General features: G+C 42.9%; 2 protein-coding genes across 5 annotated transcripts in view; one reads left to right on the top strand and one right to left on the bottom strand.

The window, feature by feature from the left end:
- The window catches only part of RAF1 (Raf-1 proto-oncogene, serine/threonine kinase), an 86,474-nt gene extending 73,013 nt beyond the window's left edge, over nt 1–13,461 (top strand). For all 3 annotated transcript variants that reach the window (XM_037802325.1, XM_037802324.1, XM_037802326.1), the window contains 7 exons: nt 5,606–5,690; nt 6,171–6,347; nt 10,438–10,484; nt 11,778–11,896; nt 12,305–12,436; nt 12,582–12,716; nt 12,944–13,461. In XM_037802325.1, the coding sequence (XP_037658253.1) occupies nt 5,606–5,690; nt 6,171–6,347; nt 10,438–10,484; nt 11,778–11,896; nt 12,305–12,436; nt 12,582–12,716; nt 12,944–13,087 (839 nt within the window). In that variant the 3' untranslated portion in view covers nt 13,088–13,461. The remainder of the gene's footprint in view (nt 1–5,605; nt 5,691–6,170; nt 6,348–10,437; nt 10,485–11,777; nt 11,897–12,304; nt 12,437–12,581; nt 12,717–12,943) is intronic.
- A 446-nt stretch (nt 13,462–13,907) lies between these two features.
- MKRN2 (makorin ring finger protein 2) overlaps nt 13,908–16,774 on the bottom strand; it is a 48,689-nt gene continuing 45,822 nt past the window's right edge. For both annotated transcript variants that reach the window (XM_037802329.1, XM_037802335.1), the window contains exons 7-8: nt 15,725–15,869; nt 13,908–15,560 (exon numbers count right to left, since the gene is read on the bottom strand). In XM_037802329.1, coding sequence (XP_037658257.1) covers nt 15,423–15,560; nt 15,725–15,869 — 283 coding nt within the window. In that variant the 3' untranslated portion in view covers nt 13,908–15,422. The remainder of the gene's footprint in view (nt 15,561–15,724; nt 15,870–16,774) is intronic.

Genomic DNA, 16,774 nt, shown 5'->3' with positions numbered 1-16,774 from the left:
ATTGTATTTAAAAAGGTGAAAACTCCAAACTTGCCAGGTAATAATAGATTTTTGTCTTCAATTGTGGATGAATGAGGGGGTCTGCTTCATATCGTATTGAGAACATGATAACCAATAGGAATGTGTTTTAACTTTTGCCTCTGGCTTTACTAGTAAGGGAAAGCAAGAAGTTCTGGTTTGATGAATAATAACTACTTTATAAGCTGCCCTCCATAAAATGTTCTCTGGCCATCACCATTGTCATTTATACCGGTTGCTAAGGTTAACTAAGTCTCATCCTTTAAATGTTGCAAGATTGCCAGCTGCAAGGTGTTTGGATAATTCCAGAAGAAAAAGAACAGATATTACTTTACAATTTCATACTCACCTATGAAACAGCTTCAAAAGGAGAGAGAGAACAGTGAGCAGTATTACTGATCACCTATTGTGTGGAGTGTTGGAAAGATGAAGGAAATGATGGGCTTGACCCTGAAGACCAGGCTGGAGTGCAACCTTAGCTTGAGCCTGGCCCTAGTTCTGTAGGCTTGGGGCTAGGCAGGGCCTTGGGGCCCCAGGCTAGGCACCAAGCCCTGACCTCTCCTACCAGAATCAAATTCCCAACCTGGGCTGCCAGGACCTAAGTCCCCAGTATTCCCTACCAGAGCCTAAGTCCCCACCTCCCTCCTGCTCCAGAGCTTCAGACAGAACAGTTTATCAGTTCACAACTTGCCTTGCTGATAGTTTCATATTAGAAATCATTCATTTCTTCATTCAGTGTTTCCTGAGCATTCTAATACTAGGCATTCTTCTAGGGGCTAGGAATGAAGTAGTGAACTAAGCAGATAAAAATTCTTTCTCTTTTGGAGTTTATGTTCTAGGGTGATGTGCTGGTTTGAATGTATTTTTCCCCCAGAAAAATTGCATAATCTTTGATGCAGTCTTGTGGGGCAGACATATTAGTGGGGATTAAGTTGGAAGTTTGGATTAGGTTGTTTCCATGGAAATGTGCCCTTCCCATCTGTGGGTGATAACACTAATTGGGTAATTTCCATGGAGGTGTGACCTTACCCATTCATCATGGGCCTTAATTAGTTTACTAGAACACTATATAAGCTTAGACAGAAGGAGCCAAGAGGGACACTTTGAAGAATGCATGGAGGCTGAGAGAGTAGCTGCAGATGAGAGATGACCATTGAAAGCAGACTCTTGCTCTGGAGAAGCTAAGAGAAGACAAACACCCCAAGAGCAAACTAGAATGACATTCTGAAGAGGAGCTATGGCCTAGGGAGGAACGTCCTGTGAGAAAGCCATTTTGAAACCAGAACTTGGAGCAGATGCCAGCCACGTGCCTTCCCAGCTAACAGGTTTTTCGGACACCATTGGCCATCCTCCAGTGAAGGTACCCGATTGCTGATGTGTTACCTTGGACACTTTAAGGCCTTAAGACTGTAACTGTGTAACCAAATAACCCCCCTTTATAAGAGCTGATCCATTTCTGGTGTTTTGCGTTCCGGCAGCATTAGTAAACTAGAACAGGGGGATAATAAACAAGAAAAGTAAAGTATATAGTTTAAGTGCAAAGGAGTAAAACAGAGGAAAGCCTACTTCACACCAGATTCACAGTGCTTAGGAGATTGGTCAGGGAGGAGTCTGTGGGAAAGTAGTATTTGCATAGACATTCAAAGATGATGCAGATATTTGGGGAAGAAGCAACCACTCGTTGGGCCTGTTCAAAGATATCAAGGAGATCTGAATGGTTTCAAGAGAGTGAGTGAGGAGGAGACTGATAAGAGTGAGTCAGGAGAGTTAATGGGGCAGGATGCAGGGAGATGGTGGTGTAGGGCCCTGTTGAAACTTTGGATATCATGTAATTGAAATGTGGTCTTGGGTTGTAAGTGACATTCAGGAGGTTTGGCCAGCTTTTGCCCAAAAACCAGAGAGATGAGGAACTCAGTAATATCTGTGAGCTCATTCTAGCTCTGTGCGGTCCCTACTGGTATAAAATGGTTCTTTATATGAGTTGAAATATGTTTTCTTATGTTTGCCCATTGATCCTGGCAGATTGAATCCCTCTCATGGTAATCCTTGGTGTATTTGCAAAGTACATTTGTAGCTGTTCTCCTTCCCTACCCATCAGAGTTCTTCCTCTCTGAAGGTATTAGAAGAACTCATGGGGGAGTTGCTGTTGCTGATTCTGCCCAGCAAGGAGCAGAAGTTGTTGGTGAAGCAATAATGACCAGACTCCTGGGGAAAGGTGACAAGTGGGCCACTGTAGAGGTTGTGACAGACAGAAAAGGAGCCTAATCAGGCTTGTCCTCCAGACTGAGGAAGACATTTGCGTAGACTAAGACTTTCAAATAGAAGATGACTCGAGGGATGAGAGGCCTTCAGAAACAAAAATTCAGCAATAAAATTGTATGGGATCCCAGTTAGATGGAAAAAAAAGGTCTTTAGAGTCCCTAGGACTATGGGCTCCAGGGGACAAGGGACAGGCCCCAAAGAGAACACAGGATGGCTGTAACCGAAGGGACTTGTCAGGGCTGTCTGACCAGTGAGAGCTGCAAGGACAAGCAGAGGCCTAGAGTAAACTGCAGCTCGAGAGCAACTCAGGAAAGTTCTGTACCCATTTCAAACATGTGGAAAGATGCAGAGGGGCCAGGCTTGTTTGGAGGGGCCTGTGGTACTGCAGGGTGGATATGTGGGTGCAAAGAGCTCAACAAATGTGGACAAGAGGGAACTGAGGCCCAGGACAGAGTTGCAGAATGTAAATGACTGAAAGAAGCCAAGGCCTATCCTGGACCTCACAACTTGCAGATGAGATTGCTCAACTTTGGGAAATCCTAAAGTTGGGGAAGTCCTACAAGACCAGAGACAAGCATTTTCAGAAAATGGGAAGATGGACACAACGGATTAGACCAGTGGATCCTGAACCAGATTCTAAAAGCCAGTTATGAAAACATTTTGTGAGCCCTGCGTGGTAAGCAAAGACACTATTGCCAGAAACCAACAAAATTTACTGGAGAAAGCCATATCTAACTCATCATGTGCCCTTTTATGACAAAATCACTTGACAGGTCGGCAAAGGGAATGCTGTAGTATAGGATGTAGCTTCTGGATTTCAGCAAGAAATTGCATACAGTATGTTACTGTAACTCTTAAATGTGAGCTGAATGGTAGATGGGTCCTTGAGAGAGGGCTCTGTCTTTGGTTTGACCCTGTTCAGTGTTTCTGTCAGTGACTTGGATAAACACACAGGAGTTATGGATGACTTGGGGTGAGGGTGTATAACACATAATTGGATAATAGGATTTAGGGAGATGAGAAGACTATCTAGCTGTGATGATGAAGAAAGAAAAGATGAACTTTTAATAGGAATTAGTCCTATTCACTGTTCCAAAAAGTAGAAGCTACAATGGAGAATGTGACTTAGGAATAGAATATGTGAAAAATGCTAAGGATGTTCAGCTGACAGCAAGGTCAGAGCAAGTCAGTGTGAGTAGGCTTTGGCTGCCAGCAAATCCTGTGAAGTCCGAGGATGCGTTACTGATTGGGTCCAGACTGGGTGATGCTGGATGGTGAGTTAAGTGACAACTGGAACATGCCCAGAGGAGAGCTTTTTGAAACGGAAAGGGATTGCAAAACTAAGCCCATGAAATAGGAAGGTCCCGAGAAGCATCCCCTCCTGGGGGACCATATCCAGCATCTTCCCAAGCCTTCTCCTGCACCTCCACCCCTGTCCTGTCCCTTTAAAGGCTTTGTCCAGTGCTGGAGCCTGGGCCACCAGCATTGCCACCTTCCTGGCCCTGCCACTGAGTGGAATGTCATGTTTGGTAAGTTCACTTTCGTAGGGTTTCTTGCCTCTACCCCCACTTTTCTATTCCCACTGTCACCAGTGTTGCTGCTTTTCTTCCTAAACTATTGCAGTAGACTCCTCCCTGATCTCCCTCCTACTATCCTACAGGTGCCCAAATCATACTCCCAAACACAATTCAGGTTTCTCTCTCATGTCTTTGTTCCTGGACTTCAATTTACTAAAATCTTTCTCTTGGCGTATGTCCCATTTCCTTCAAAACACCTTTCTACATCTCCTTTGCCAAGGAGATGCACTATTCCCTTTTGGGACATCTCATCCTCCAGAGCACTCCTATGCTGGCTCAAACATCCAGTAAAATGAGCGGTGATTCAGAAGACTCTTGCCCTCCTACTTAGTAGTAAGGAACTTTAAGTTAAGGCTTTTGTACCTGTGTGTCCCATATGTTTCTAACAGATTGATTTTCCTAGATAGAAGGCAGTTCCAACATCAACAGTAGCTTCACAGACATCCCTGGACCTTTGTTAAATACACGTGCGTGCGTGAACTGAATGAGAGCTAGTTGAGAAGTTGCTTTGTTAATTGTAGCTTTAAGTGATGAAACTGGAGATCACAGGAAGACAGTTTGGAACCTACTGTAAAAACTGTCTCCTTATCAGTTGGTGCTACTTGAAAGTGAAATGAGGAGTGAATGCCCCAACAGAAGAGGCTGCAAAGTAGTGCTGCAGCGGGATTTGCTGTTTACACAGAAGATGGAACTAATTCACCTTCGTGGTTCCATTCCACTAACTTCTAATTCCTTTGATCATTGGAAGGCTATGTTTAATAAATGCATTTGCCTTGAGAATTTGAGGTCCTAATAGGGTGTAAATGATTTATTGTAATTACTATTATAAATATATTGATATAATCAAAACACTTTAGATGTGGTTTCTAAATCTTAGCAGACAGAAAGTGGAATTAATCCCTGGATGATTCCAAAATTATGTAAAGAGGCTGGTTTCACAGTCACTGACAGTGTCAATATTGCAGATAGAAGTGCAGGCTCTGGAGGTAGAGCAGGGTTCTAATCTACCTTTTGGCTGTGTGTCCTTGGGCAAGTGACTAAAAGTCTCCGCTTGTTATTTGTAGAATGAGGATAACAGTGTTTACATCATAGGGCGGTTGTGAGAATTAAAGGAGATAATGCCTGTAAAAGCACACACAGTGCCAGGGCGATCAGGATTATTAGGATTATTATTATTTTTTTATTTTTTTTAATTGTGAACTTCAACATATATAACATAACAGTGATAATTTTCAAAGTACAATTTCACAAGTTGTTAGCAAATTAGCATTATTTTTTTAATGGTATTGAAGGCAAGTAGCTTAATTTCATTGTGTCTTTGCATTTTTATAAGGGACATTCACATTGAAATGTGGATGCTTCCTTTGTCATCAACCACTTGCTAAACGTCCTGCTTCCTCACTCCAGGGATTAAAAACATGCTGGGCCATTCACACCTTGATCTGATTTCATCTTTACAGGCTGAGGTTACTGACCCCCTCATACATCTGGAGATGTCAGAATTGATATAAATAGTATAAACCAAGCCCGTTAAAGACCTATGGGGTGATATTTTAAGGATAGTTACATAACCTGTTTAGCTTTTTTCACTAGTTGAATTATTTAGAAGTTTGCAGCTCTGTTCCATCTGTTGTAGATATATGAGTCTTTGGACAAGTAATTCATTATATTTTCCCTGAAACTAGGTATGTGAAAAGTAACAAAGTTAAGATCATCCAGCTGATTGCACTGACTAAATTCATTTGCAGGAGACGTTGCAGTAAAGATCTTAAAGGTTGTTGACCCAACACCAGAGCAGTTCCAGGCCTTCAGGAATGAGGTGGCCGTCCTGCGGTGAGTAGAAAGCTGGTCTGTTCCAGCTCCTTGGAGTGGCGGGGCAGGGCGCCAGGCTGCCTTGGAGTACTCAGTGTTCATAGGGGAGTTCCTGTTGGAAGCTCCTCCTTTAGTGAAAAGGTGGTTTGTCATTCCAGTTTATGTGGTTGTCAAACCTTCAGAAGAGCCCTTTTCCTGAGAACGCCCTTTTTCACTAGTTTTAGGTCTCTGGTCATGACTTGACTGTACTCTAAATAAAGAGAATGTCCTCTTTATAAACAATGCCAACCCTGAGAGGACCAGTGATGAGCTCCTTGGTTTTTTCAGAGTACTGGCTGAATTATCAGATGTCTCATGTATTGGCTTTGCCAGTCACTTCCAGATCGTGAGCATGGGTGACATCAGACTACAGTGAATCCAGTGTCAGTGGAGGAGTAGAGTACATCTCTCGATACTGGGGCACCTGAAGGTCAGAGCTTTTTCTTTCCTCTCCTCCTCTAGCAAAACACGACACGTGAACATCCTACTCTTCATGGGGTACATGACAAAGGACAACCTGGCAATTGTGACCCAGTGGTGCGAGGGCAGCAGCCTCTACAAACACCTGCATGTCCAGGAGACCAAGTTTCAAATGTTCCAGCTAATTGACATTGCCCGGCAGACGGCTCAGGGAATGGAGTGAGTAATTGGCCCAATGACTTTCTCTCGGGCCTAAACCCTGTCTTTACCTAAATTGGAACTAGGATTAGGAAAAACTATCGAGTCTGTCAAGTGATTTCTGTGATATTTGTGCACCACTCTCTTTTAAACAGAGAACTCCAACATACCCCACCACCCCCTAGATCCACCGATTTTAACATTTTGCCACATTTGCCGTATCATTCTATCCATCCATCCATCAGTCTATCAGTCCATTTGTCTTTCTCACTATCTGTCTATATATTAATCCATTTTCTGAGTACTTGAGTGCAGGTTGTATACATCATGCTCCTTGAACAGTAAATACTATCATGTACATTTCCTCAAAACAAGGATATCCACTTACGTATCCATCTTATGTTCAGTTATCAAGTTCAAGAAATTTAACACTGGAATATAGAATGTAAGCTTTATATCAATTTTTTCATGTGTTCCAATAATGTTCTTTTGAGCCTTGTCTCCTCCCTTGTTCAATCCCATCCAGGATCGTGTATTGCCTTTAAGTGCCATTCTCTAATTGCTTTTTTTTTTTTTTTTTTTTTTAAATAAATTGTGGGAACATATGTACAACATAAACTTTCCCATCTCAGTCCCTCCCAAGCATACCATTCAGAGTGATGATGAATCACATTCACTGTGTTGTGGTAACCTTGCCACCTTGCACTGCTAAAACTTCCCCATCTCTCCAAACATAAACTATACACCCATTTTCCATTAACTTCCCATTTACCCTTTCCCCCACCCCTGGCAACCTTTATTCTAATTTCTGTCTCTGTGAGCTTGCATATCTCCAACATTTTCTTTGTAGTTACCATGGGGCTGAAATTTAACTTCCTAAATCTGTAACAGTCTCCTTTGCTTTGATACCAACTGAAGTAGTATACACAGACTATGTTCCTATATCCCTCTGTCCCCCCACCTTTATGCACCTCTTGTCACAAATTACTTGTTTATAAATTAAGAGTCCAGAACCACTGATTTATCATTACATTTTATGCATTTGCCTTTTAGATATGTAGGAAGTAAAAAGTGGAGTTACAAAACTGAAAATACCCAAGTACTGTCATTTAAAATATTTACCTCTGTCGTTATACTTATTGGAGATCTATGTATCTTCATGTGTCTATTGGCCTTTCTTTCCAACATGCAGAACCCTATAGCCTCTCTTCCAGTGACAGTCTAGTGGTAATGAACTCACTCAAGCTTTCGTTTATCTGGGAATGTCTCTTTTTTAAAAGATGGTTTGCTGGATATAGGATGTAGAATTCTTGGTGCAGTTTGTGTTTTCAGCACTTTAAATATGTCATCCTACTGCCTTCTTGCCTCTCCATGGTTTCCAGTGAGAAACTGGCATTTAATCTTAATGAGGCTCGATTGTACGTGACATGTTGCTTCTTTCTTGCAGCTTTCAGAATTCTCTTTATCTTTGGCATTCAGCAGTTTAACTACAATATGCTGTGGCATGGATCTATTTGGGTTTATCCTCTTTAGAGTTTATTGAGTGTCTTGGAAGTATATATTGATGTCTTTTGTTAAATTTGGGATATTTATGGCCATTATTTCTTTGAATATTCCCTCTGTGCCTTTTTTCTTCTGGAAGTCCCACAATGCATATATTGGTACACTTGATGGTGTCCCACAAGTTCCTCAGACTCTGTTCAGTTTTCTTCATTTTTTTTTCTTTCTGCTCTTCAGACTGAGTGATTTCACTTGTTTTTTTCAAGTTCATTTATTCTTTCTTCTGCCAGCTCCAATCTGCTTTTGAACCTCTCTAGGGAGTTTGTAATTTCTATTACTGTGATCTTCAGCCCTGTTTGGTTCCTTTTCATAATTTCCATCTCGATTGATATTCTCTTTGTGTTCACTTATTGTTTTCCTGATTTCCTTTAGTTGTTTATCCATGTTTTACTTTGGCTCTTTGAATATATTTAAGACCATTTTTAAAAATGTTTTTTTCTTGGAATGTCCCAGATCTGATCCTCCCCATTTGATGGTTACTGATGCTCTAATCTCCTTTCCTTGGGTCATCACTTACTGTTTCTTTGTATGCTTTGTTAGCTTTTACTGAAACCCAGACATTTTGATATTTTTGTGTTATCTCTAGAATTTAGGCTTGGAGGCCAATCTGTTCCTTAAGCTTGTATCGAGCTGGTGTTATGACAGAGTGTTTCTTAAACATGCAGGAGTTATGAAGGAAAAAAAAAAAGAAAATACCTTTCCCTGTCTTTGTAGATTGGTCCATGCCAGGGTTCTCCTTCAGGGTTTTTCCATACAGTGAGTTTAGAGAATAGCTTGAGGCCAAAGCATGGGGCCTCCCTGGTCCTTTCTCCCCTTGCTTCTTGTCTGGGCTATGTGCATGTGCTCTTTATATGAATTCCCCTCTTTCCTAGGAAACAGTTTCTTCACTGTCCCTGCATTGGACTATATGTTCTGTATCCTTCAATTCCTTGCCCCAGGCTGCCACTTGACTGCTCTTCCACAGTGTGGCCTGCAGAATTTGGAAGAGCCGCCTTCTACAGGCTATGGAAGTTGTGGGATGGCTAGTCCTTCAGGCCGTCACCAGACAAGATTGGGCCAGACATACATGGTCCCAGTAAGTGCACGAGTTTTACTTGATCCTGTTGGAACCCGTACCAAGGACCTGCTCTACTGTGGGTCTGTCCAGGCTGAGCCGGTGAGGAGTTGAGGGAGGGGCCAGCCAGGGAGCCACAAGATCTTACTGCTTTTAAGTAGCCTTTTTCTTGATTTGGTGCTTACCCTGTTACTGCAATCCTTTAAATGTCTTCTGGAGCTTTGAGAAAGGTGTTTCTGCCAGTTCTTCTGGTTGTTTAAAGTTTCTGTTGGGGGTCGGAGCCCTGAAGCATGTCAGTCTGTCACCTTGATCGGTTTATTTTACCTCAAGGGGATCAGTTGTTAGGAATGAGAAATTCAGCTTCCTTATCTAAGCTGACACTGCCCCCTTGGGGCTCAGATTCAGGTTCCAAGCGCTACCTCTAGGTTCAACCAGAAATGCAAAGATGTAATGGTGGTGGGTAACTTCAGCTTGGACAGCCACAGAAATGTCCTTTGCAGGCCTCTGATATCTGAGGCTTGGTCCACCGATAAGTGTGTTTTGTTCCACATGAGGGTTTGATCAGATGTCAATTTCTGGACAATTTATTTTCCCTTTAGAGAAGGCTTAAAGATCATCCTTATCTCCTCCATTAAATACTGTCCTTTTGGGTACCTGTGCTTGACACATTTCTCAGTAACCCCTGGAGTAGGGGGAGTGGGTGTGGATTCCTTTCTTGGCTTCTCAAACTTTTCCTTTTCATAGAGGAGTAGGAACTTTTCATACTGCAGATGCCTGGGAGCAAAGTTAAAGCTGTGCTTGCAAGGGTTTAATAAAATCTCATGTTCTGTTTTAAAATTTATATGGAACTGCGTTGCACTCTATACATTTTAAGATCTAACTAGTCAGAATTACTTTAAAAATTTTTATTGAGATAATTCACATACCATACAGTTCACCCATTTAAAGTGAACAATTCATTGGTTTTTACTATATTCACAAAATTGTACAACTAACACTATTCTCTAATTTTAGAGCATTTTTATTACCCATTAGCAGTCACTCACAATTTCCCCCTCCCCTTGTCCTCTGGTAACCAATAATCTAGTTCTGTGTGTATAGATTTGCCTATTCTGGACACTTTGTATATGAAATCATACATTTGTCCTTCTATGTCTGGCTTCTTTCACTCAGCATAATGTCTTCAAGGCTCATTGATGTTGTCACATGTATCAGGGCATCATTCCTTTTTATTACCAAATAGTATTCCATTGTATGGACATAACACATTTTGTTAATCTGTTCATCCACCGATGGACATTTGGGTTGTCGCAGTTACTTCTGAGTAAACCTCGAGTAAAACCGATGCTTAAAGCAGTCACAGTGTTTGTGCTGTGGCCTTACTTCAGGTCAGGAGCAAGGCCTTCCAGTGGCTTTACTTCTTTTTAGCTATAGTTTGAAACTGCTTTCTACCCATGTCCTCAGTCTGCTTTTAATAGATTTATTTTCTCTTCACAGCTATTTACATGCAAAGAACATCATCCACAGAGACATGAAATCCAACAGTATCCTTTGGTGGTTTTCATTTGACTGCTCAGATCTCAATTTAGGAAAAGAGAAGGGAGACTTTTTTCATAAGTGGTTCTTGTTGGCAGAGCAAAACTTTTTATGAGAAGACGCAAAAGACAGGAAGAAACAAAGTCAGAAATTTAGTTTTTTGAAAAACAAAATTCTAAGGTACAGTTTAGAATTGGTCGCTGCAGCTTCTGCTTCTGCTCCCACTTGTTTAGAGAGGGTTACTCTTTTTTTTTTATTAAGGCTATTACAGCAAAAGTGACTTTGGAAAGATTTCTACAAGGGTTGAGATACAGGTTTGGGTTAAGGTTGAAATAGACTTGATGGTTTTTATTACACTGTCCTAAATTTAGCTTGGAGGAATGAGACTTTTGACTTTTATATTTCTAGTTTGTGGACTATATATCTGCTCATAAAATAGCTAGCTGCAAGCCAAATGTTGCAAGCTTTTCAAAATTACTACTTAAAATGGTCTGTTCTATAATGTACCATTAAGTGGTTTTCTTGTAGTTGGAAACAACTCCACCCCCATTTCTAAGGTTTAATGTGTTTTTGTAGAAGGGAGAAAGAATAAATTATTTTTTACCCTCTAAGTCATGAAATATAAAATTTAAAATTTTTTCAAAAGCTGTCCTCCTCCTCCAGGCTTTCCCTTTGAAAGGGGCATGGCATTATAGCTGAGCTTCACTTCTGGGCCTCTGAGAGGCTTAAAAGTTGGGTTGAGTTGGATTATGGCACCTGGCCCATTTTGGGTCCAGGCATAGAACACCTTTCAAATGGTGGGTTTTGGCAGTAAAACATTAAGCCTTGAAAATAGCACAGCTGGTTTTAAGGTGTGAATCACTGGGCATCAGCAGGTTAGTCTGCTGTAAACTGCCTGACTTCTGTACTCAGAAACAGAGTGACTGCTTCTGATTTGGAAGTCACCAGGTGGTAACTATTCTAGTGAGAGATTTCTTATGACAGGATTCAGTAAGGGATTAGCCGTTTTGTAATCTGCTTGTGTTTCATTTAGTCCTTTGAGGGCAAAATGCAGGCTCTACTGCTTAGTCTTGGGGTTTAGGGCACCTTCATGACATGGTTTTGTCACAAGGCCAGGGACCTGGCACCTAAAGGTGTAAACAGGGAAAGGGGTTGAACTTCAAATACCTTAGAAAATCCAGAGCAGAGAAGGCTGGGACAGTGGGCAGGAGAGAGATTGTTGTGCTGTAAAGAACTCTGGGCAGTTTTTAAAAATTAACTTGACCACTCTTTTGAAACCAGAGTCCTTAACAAGCATTGAGATATATTTCTCCATGAAGGCCTGACAGTGAAAATTGGAGATTTTGGTTTGGCAACAGTCAAGTCACGCTGGAGTGGGTCTCAGCAGGTCGAACAACCTACCGGTTCCGTCCTGTGGATGGTAAGGAATCCAGGCTCTTCATAACAGTCCGAGGATGTGGGAGATGTGGGGGTGGAAGGGATGCCCTGAAGGTATATGCACAGACTTAAAGCATTTGTTATTAGGCCTACTTCCCTAATGTCAGACAGCCTGGGGCAAATTTGGATTTCCTAAAGGAAGGTGGAGATCAGAGCCATTCTGAAGCACAGCATGAAGAGGAGTTAGGAAACTGGGTGACAGGAAGTGCTGAATCCCAGTCAGAGATCAGAATTCCTGAACTGACTTTAGCCAAAGCTTGAGATTTGGAGCTGTTTAGGGGAACTATTTAGGAAGAGGAATGGATTCTGTCTCATAACTAGTGGAAGGGACAACCCAGCCTCTGGATGTCTGTGGGACCCAGATGATTGTGAGTGCACTTTGTCCCTGTAGGCCCCAGAGGTGATCCGAATGCAGGACAATAACCCATTCAGCTTCCAGTCCGATGTGTACTCCTATGGCATTGTGTTATATGAGCTGATGACAGGGGAGCTTCCTTATTCACACATCAACAACCGGGATCAGGTAAGTTTGAGCTGGCTGCTTAAGGAGGGCCTAATAGTTGTGAAAGCCCCTGTGGCTCCTGCCAGTCTTGAGAAACAAGAGGGTTTGAGGGGATTGTTGCTTTTCACAGGTGTTCATCTACCCATTCTCTCAACTGTTTCCCTAGATCATCTTCATGGTGGGCCGAGGGTATGCCTCCCCAGATCTTAGTAAGCTATACAAGAACTGCCCCAAAGCAATGAAAAGGCTTGTAGCTGACTGTGTGAAAAAAGTTAAGGAAGAAAGACCTCTTTTCCCCCAGGTAAGACTTAACTTAGGGGTGCCAGAACTGGATGAAAGCAGTTCTTAATGATAGAATTAAAGTGGGATGTGTGTTTTTCTAATTTTTTTGTGGAGAGGGGACTAGTGCTTTCCACAGCATGGGGTGGGGGTGGGGGATAGCCTGTGTCTCTGGACCCATGATTTAAAGCTGTTGCTGAGGAAACCCTAAGCCCCAGGTAATCAGACCATTTTGTGCCACTGTTTCAGATTTTGTCTTCCATCGAGCTGCTCCAACACTCTCTACCGAAAATCAACCGGAGTGCTTCTGAGCCATCCCTGCACCGGGCGGCCCACACTGAGGACATCAATGCCTGCACGCTGACCACATCCCCTCGACTGCCTGTCTTCTAGTTGGACTTTGCACCTGCACTCAGGCCACCAGTGGGAAGGAGAGTCAGCAGACCCCCACTTTGCCGCTCCCTCTGTGTGGGGCAGAGAGCTCATTTTCAGAGAAGCTGCTGCTAAGGACCTCCTAGACTACTCACAGGGCCTTAACTTCATGTGGTCTTCTTTTTTACCCTTTCTGGCCCTGGGAGAAGGAAGCCATTCACAATGCTGGTTTGTCCTGCTCCCTCCTCTCTCGCCCCATGCTCAAGAGTCAAGCTTTCTCCAGATGCCCAAGTGGATGCAGACGGCAATACATCAGCTGGGGCAGAGGCTGTTGGCTAAATGAGTATTTTTAAGGCAAAAAAAAAAAAAAAAAAAAAGGGCACTCAGAAGGGGAAGTAAAGATAGCAGGCAATCCAGCCCTGATGATGTGGAGATAACATGGATTTTGGAAATAAGCTCCTATCAGGAATGCGATCACAGGACGGACTCTTCAAAGGTAGTGGTGGTGCGCCGAACAGGTAGTTTTGCACATGAAAGCACCAAACAGCCCAGGACTGTGGAGACCCTGGCCTCCAGAAGGAGCCTGCTTTGGTACAATGGAACTTAACTTCTAGGATATTTCCTTCTTTCGCATAGCCTGTGAGGTTCTCCAGTGCATTGGGATGGTTTTCTGGATGAGGCGAAAGGTCTGCCCCTCCCAATCTCCACCCTCCTCTCAGGGAGCAGTCTTCCATCATGCTGAATTTAGTCTTCCAGGAGCTGCCCCTATGGGGTGGGGCCGCAGAGCCAGCCTTGTCTCTACGGTCACATCATGTATATGCAAGGAAGCCAAGAATACAGGTTTTCTTGATGATTTGGGTTTTAATTTTGTTGTTTTTATTGCGCCTGACAAAATACAATTGCTATTCTATGGTTCCTCAATTATGTTATTTTAATAAAATAAATTAAAGTTAGGTTTCATGGCTGTTACCTCCTTTTAAAACAAAGTGTCACAGGTTAGGACCACCGAGTTTATAGCTCAAACTCTCCATTTGCTCACTCCCTTAAGGTGCAGGACATAAACTAGTACTCCCACTAGTACTCCCCCTGGAGCAGACTGCAAGAAACCTTAAAGAGTTAACCATGTATAAAAATTATTAAGCAAAGAACACTAAACTTAAAAATTTAAGGTTAAACTAAAAGATGTTTTCCTACCCACAGCTTCAAGTAACACATTTTATAAAATATTTATTTGGTATCTAGAGCTCTTAGAAAAATACATAAATTCAGACTTGGAGGTGAGCTCATTCTGATTTTACAAGATTATTATGCTTGTCGTTTAATTAAAATCACAACTGAGGACAGAAGACTTGTGCTCAGTTCTTTTTCAGGACCTGTCTGGGTACAGAACCAGAACTTTTCCATTCAATTTTTATAAAATTTCACATCACAAAGAGCATATGTGTATTGAGCCCTCAGTCCTATTAACCGGACAGGCCTGCACCCAAAGACAAGCCCCCAGGTGAGAGGCTTGTTTTCCCTGGAGGGGCAGGTGCAAGGAGTCTTAGGGTCCAGGCCCTGCCAACCAGAAAGGAGGACTGTGCGTCCACTCACCACCTGGCATTTCTGCTACTTCAAGAGCCTCCCTTTCAGGGAGAAAGGGTCCTACTTTAAATTTGTTTACTGGACTACTGTTCTTCCTTCCAACACTGCCTTTTTCATTTCTCAGGTTTGTCATAATCCCACTTCTAACATCATAGAACTGGAAAGGCTTTTCCCTGAAAGAAAGCAACTGATTTTGAACACTTCAGAGAGCGCTCAGAAGAATGATGCTACGTGATGAGCCTGAAAAAAAGCTTCACACTACAGGTGCACAGTGCCCACTTCACATGCAATTTGTTTTTTGAAAAGCTCTGTATAAGTCGTATTTTTGACAACACGATATTTAAATACACTAATACACTACAGAGGAATCCTTTCATAGGGTTAAAGAATCCTTTGGTAAGAAATGAATCTGCTGCTTGAGGAGCAACTGCAGTTTTACTCTTTCTGGGGAGAAAAAGATGAAGACAAGCACCAAACTTGTTTAAAAACCATCAATCAGAAATTAGCCTGAATGGTTAGTAAGAAGTGCAACTAAGATATAAACTATAAAAATGGCAAGTCCATATACTTGTTAGATTATTTTATATCCTTCACTGTTCCCAGGGCTGTAATAATGGAGAGTGGATCAGACCAAGGTTAAGTGCAACCCCACTCAAATCCAAGTGACACGCCATCTAGTGCTGTGGTACAAGGAAGCTCTGCACACCCCAGCTCGGGAAAGGCTCGGCTGGCTGAGCCCAAGATGCAAGGGGGTGATCGCTGACTCAGCTCTTTAGGACTCTGCCGACTCCACTCCGGAAAGGTGCATGAAGAGGTCCCCAAGCTCTGTCATGTCAACGTCATCAGCGTTTGGGATGTTCTGGCTTTCTCTGTTCTCAATGAAATCCCAGAGCCGCACTGAATTAAAGAACTGCAAAAACAATCAGCAAACATGCCTGGTTATTGCCCAAGGCAACTTAAAGGTGGTAGAGCGTTTTCTTAGTTTTCTTTTGCCAATCCCATTTACTGCTACCAAAGTCAGAGAGGGGATCCAGAACAGAACCTGGAAGTGCCCCCAGCAGAGCAGGTCCTTACCCGCACTGTGCCTTCAGAACTGAGCTGTTTCCGTGGTTTCTCAGGCTCTGCTAGTCGCCCATCAGGGTAAGCATGGCGGTAAAGACATTTGCTTCCAAAAGGGCAGGTCCCTTTTCCTTGCTCAAAGTATTTACAAGCTTTTTTCCTGAAAGGCAGAAAGGAAAAATCAAGAGGGTGGTGAAAGAATCTGGGCACCGGATGGACCATTGCCTTCCTCCCTCTCTGCGAACAATGCCAGAGCTTGGCGGCCTCCAGTTATGGGCTGGGGCAGTGAGGCTCAGAAAGGTTAGGTAACTTACCAAGGTCACATACAGTTGTGATTCTGATTTCTGAGCTGCATTAATACTCCCACGGAAATACACTGCCTTACACAGAATGTGAACCTGTATGGGGACTCCACTGTGGTGGTAGCCTGCAACACTCGGAAGGTTTTCAGGAGCAACCCAGACCCTCTGGGCAGTTCCTGTACCTACCTGATCCCCAGGCAGCAGCCAGAGGGCCACAGGGAGGCCTGACTGCTCCCTGGGCCAGCTGTTTGGGCTCTAAGGTTCTGAAGCTAGGCCACTCTGGCTTCAGCTCAAAGTCCCAAAAGGAGTTCCACCCAGGATAGTTTTCCTTTTTCCTGCCCAGGAATGATGTCAGGTTGACCACAGGAAGCCATGACTTAGGAGTCACGGGAAAAGCAATGAATTTTAGCAGCTGCCTTAAGCTGCAAATAGGTCTCATTCCAATTTTCCTTTGTCCCCACCCTCTAAAGCAAGAGTTCCTAACTCTGTTTTGGACCCCTTCTTAGAATGTTTTAAATGTATAAAATAACTGACATAGGTCTACAAAATACAGTCATCAAAAAGTTAGGGAAAAAAAAGCTTGCCATCTGAATTCTACCCATAGAACCCCTGGCTCCAGAGGAGATGCATAACCAAATAAAGAATTTCCATTTCTTCTTGCTCAAATGGAATCCAACTCATGCAGTCATCAATGACCCCAAACTGAAGAAAAGGAAGAGGTACCCAAGAAACCAGTGGGCTCTGGCAGTACTGCGGAAGTCAC

The sequence above is a fragment of the Choloepus didactylus genome, chromosome 1, assembly GCF_015220235.1.
Source record: "Choloepus didactylus isolate mChoDid1 chromosome 1, mChoDid1.pri, whole genome shotgun sequence".
NCBI classification, from domain to species: Eukaryota; Metazoa; Chordata; class Mammalia; order Pilosa; family Megalonychidae; genus Choloepus; species Choloepus didactylus.
This window is presented reverse-complemented; position numbering and strand designations above follow the sequence as displayed.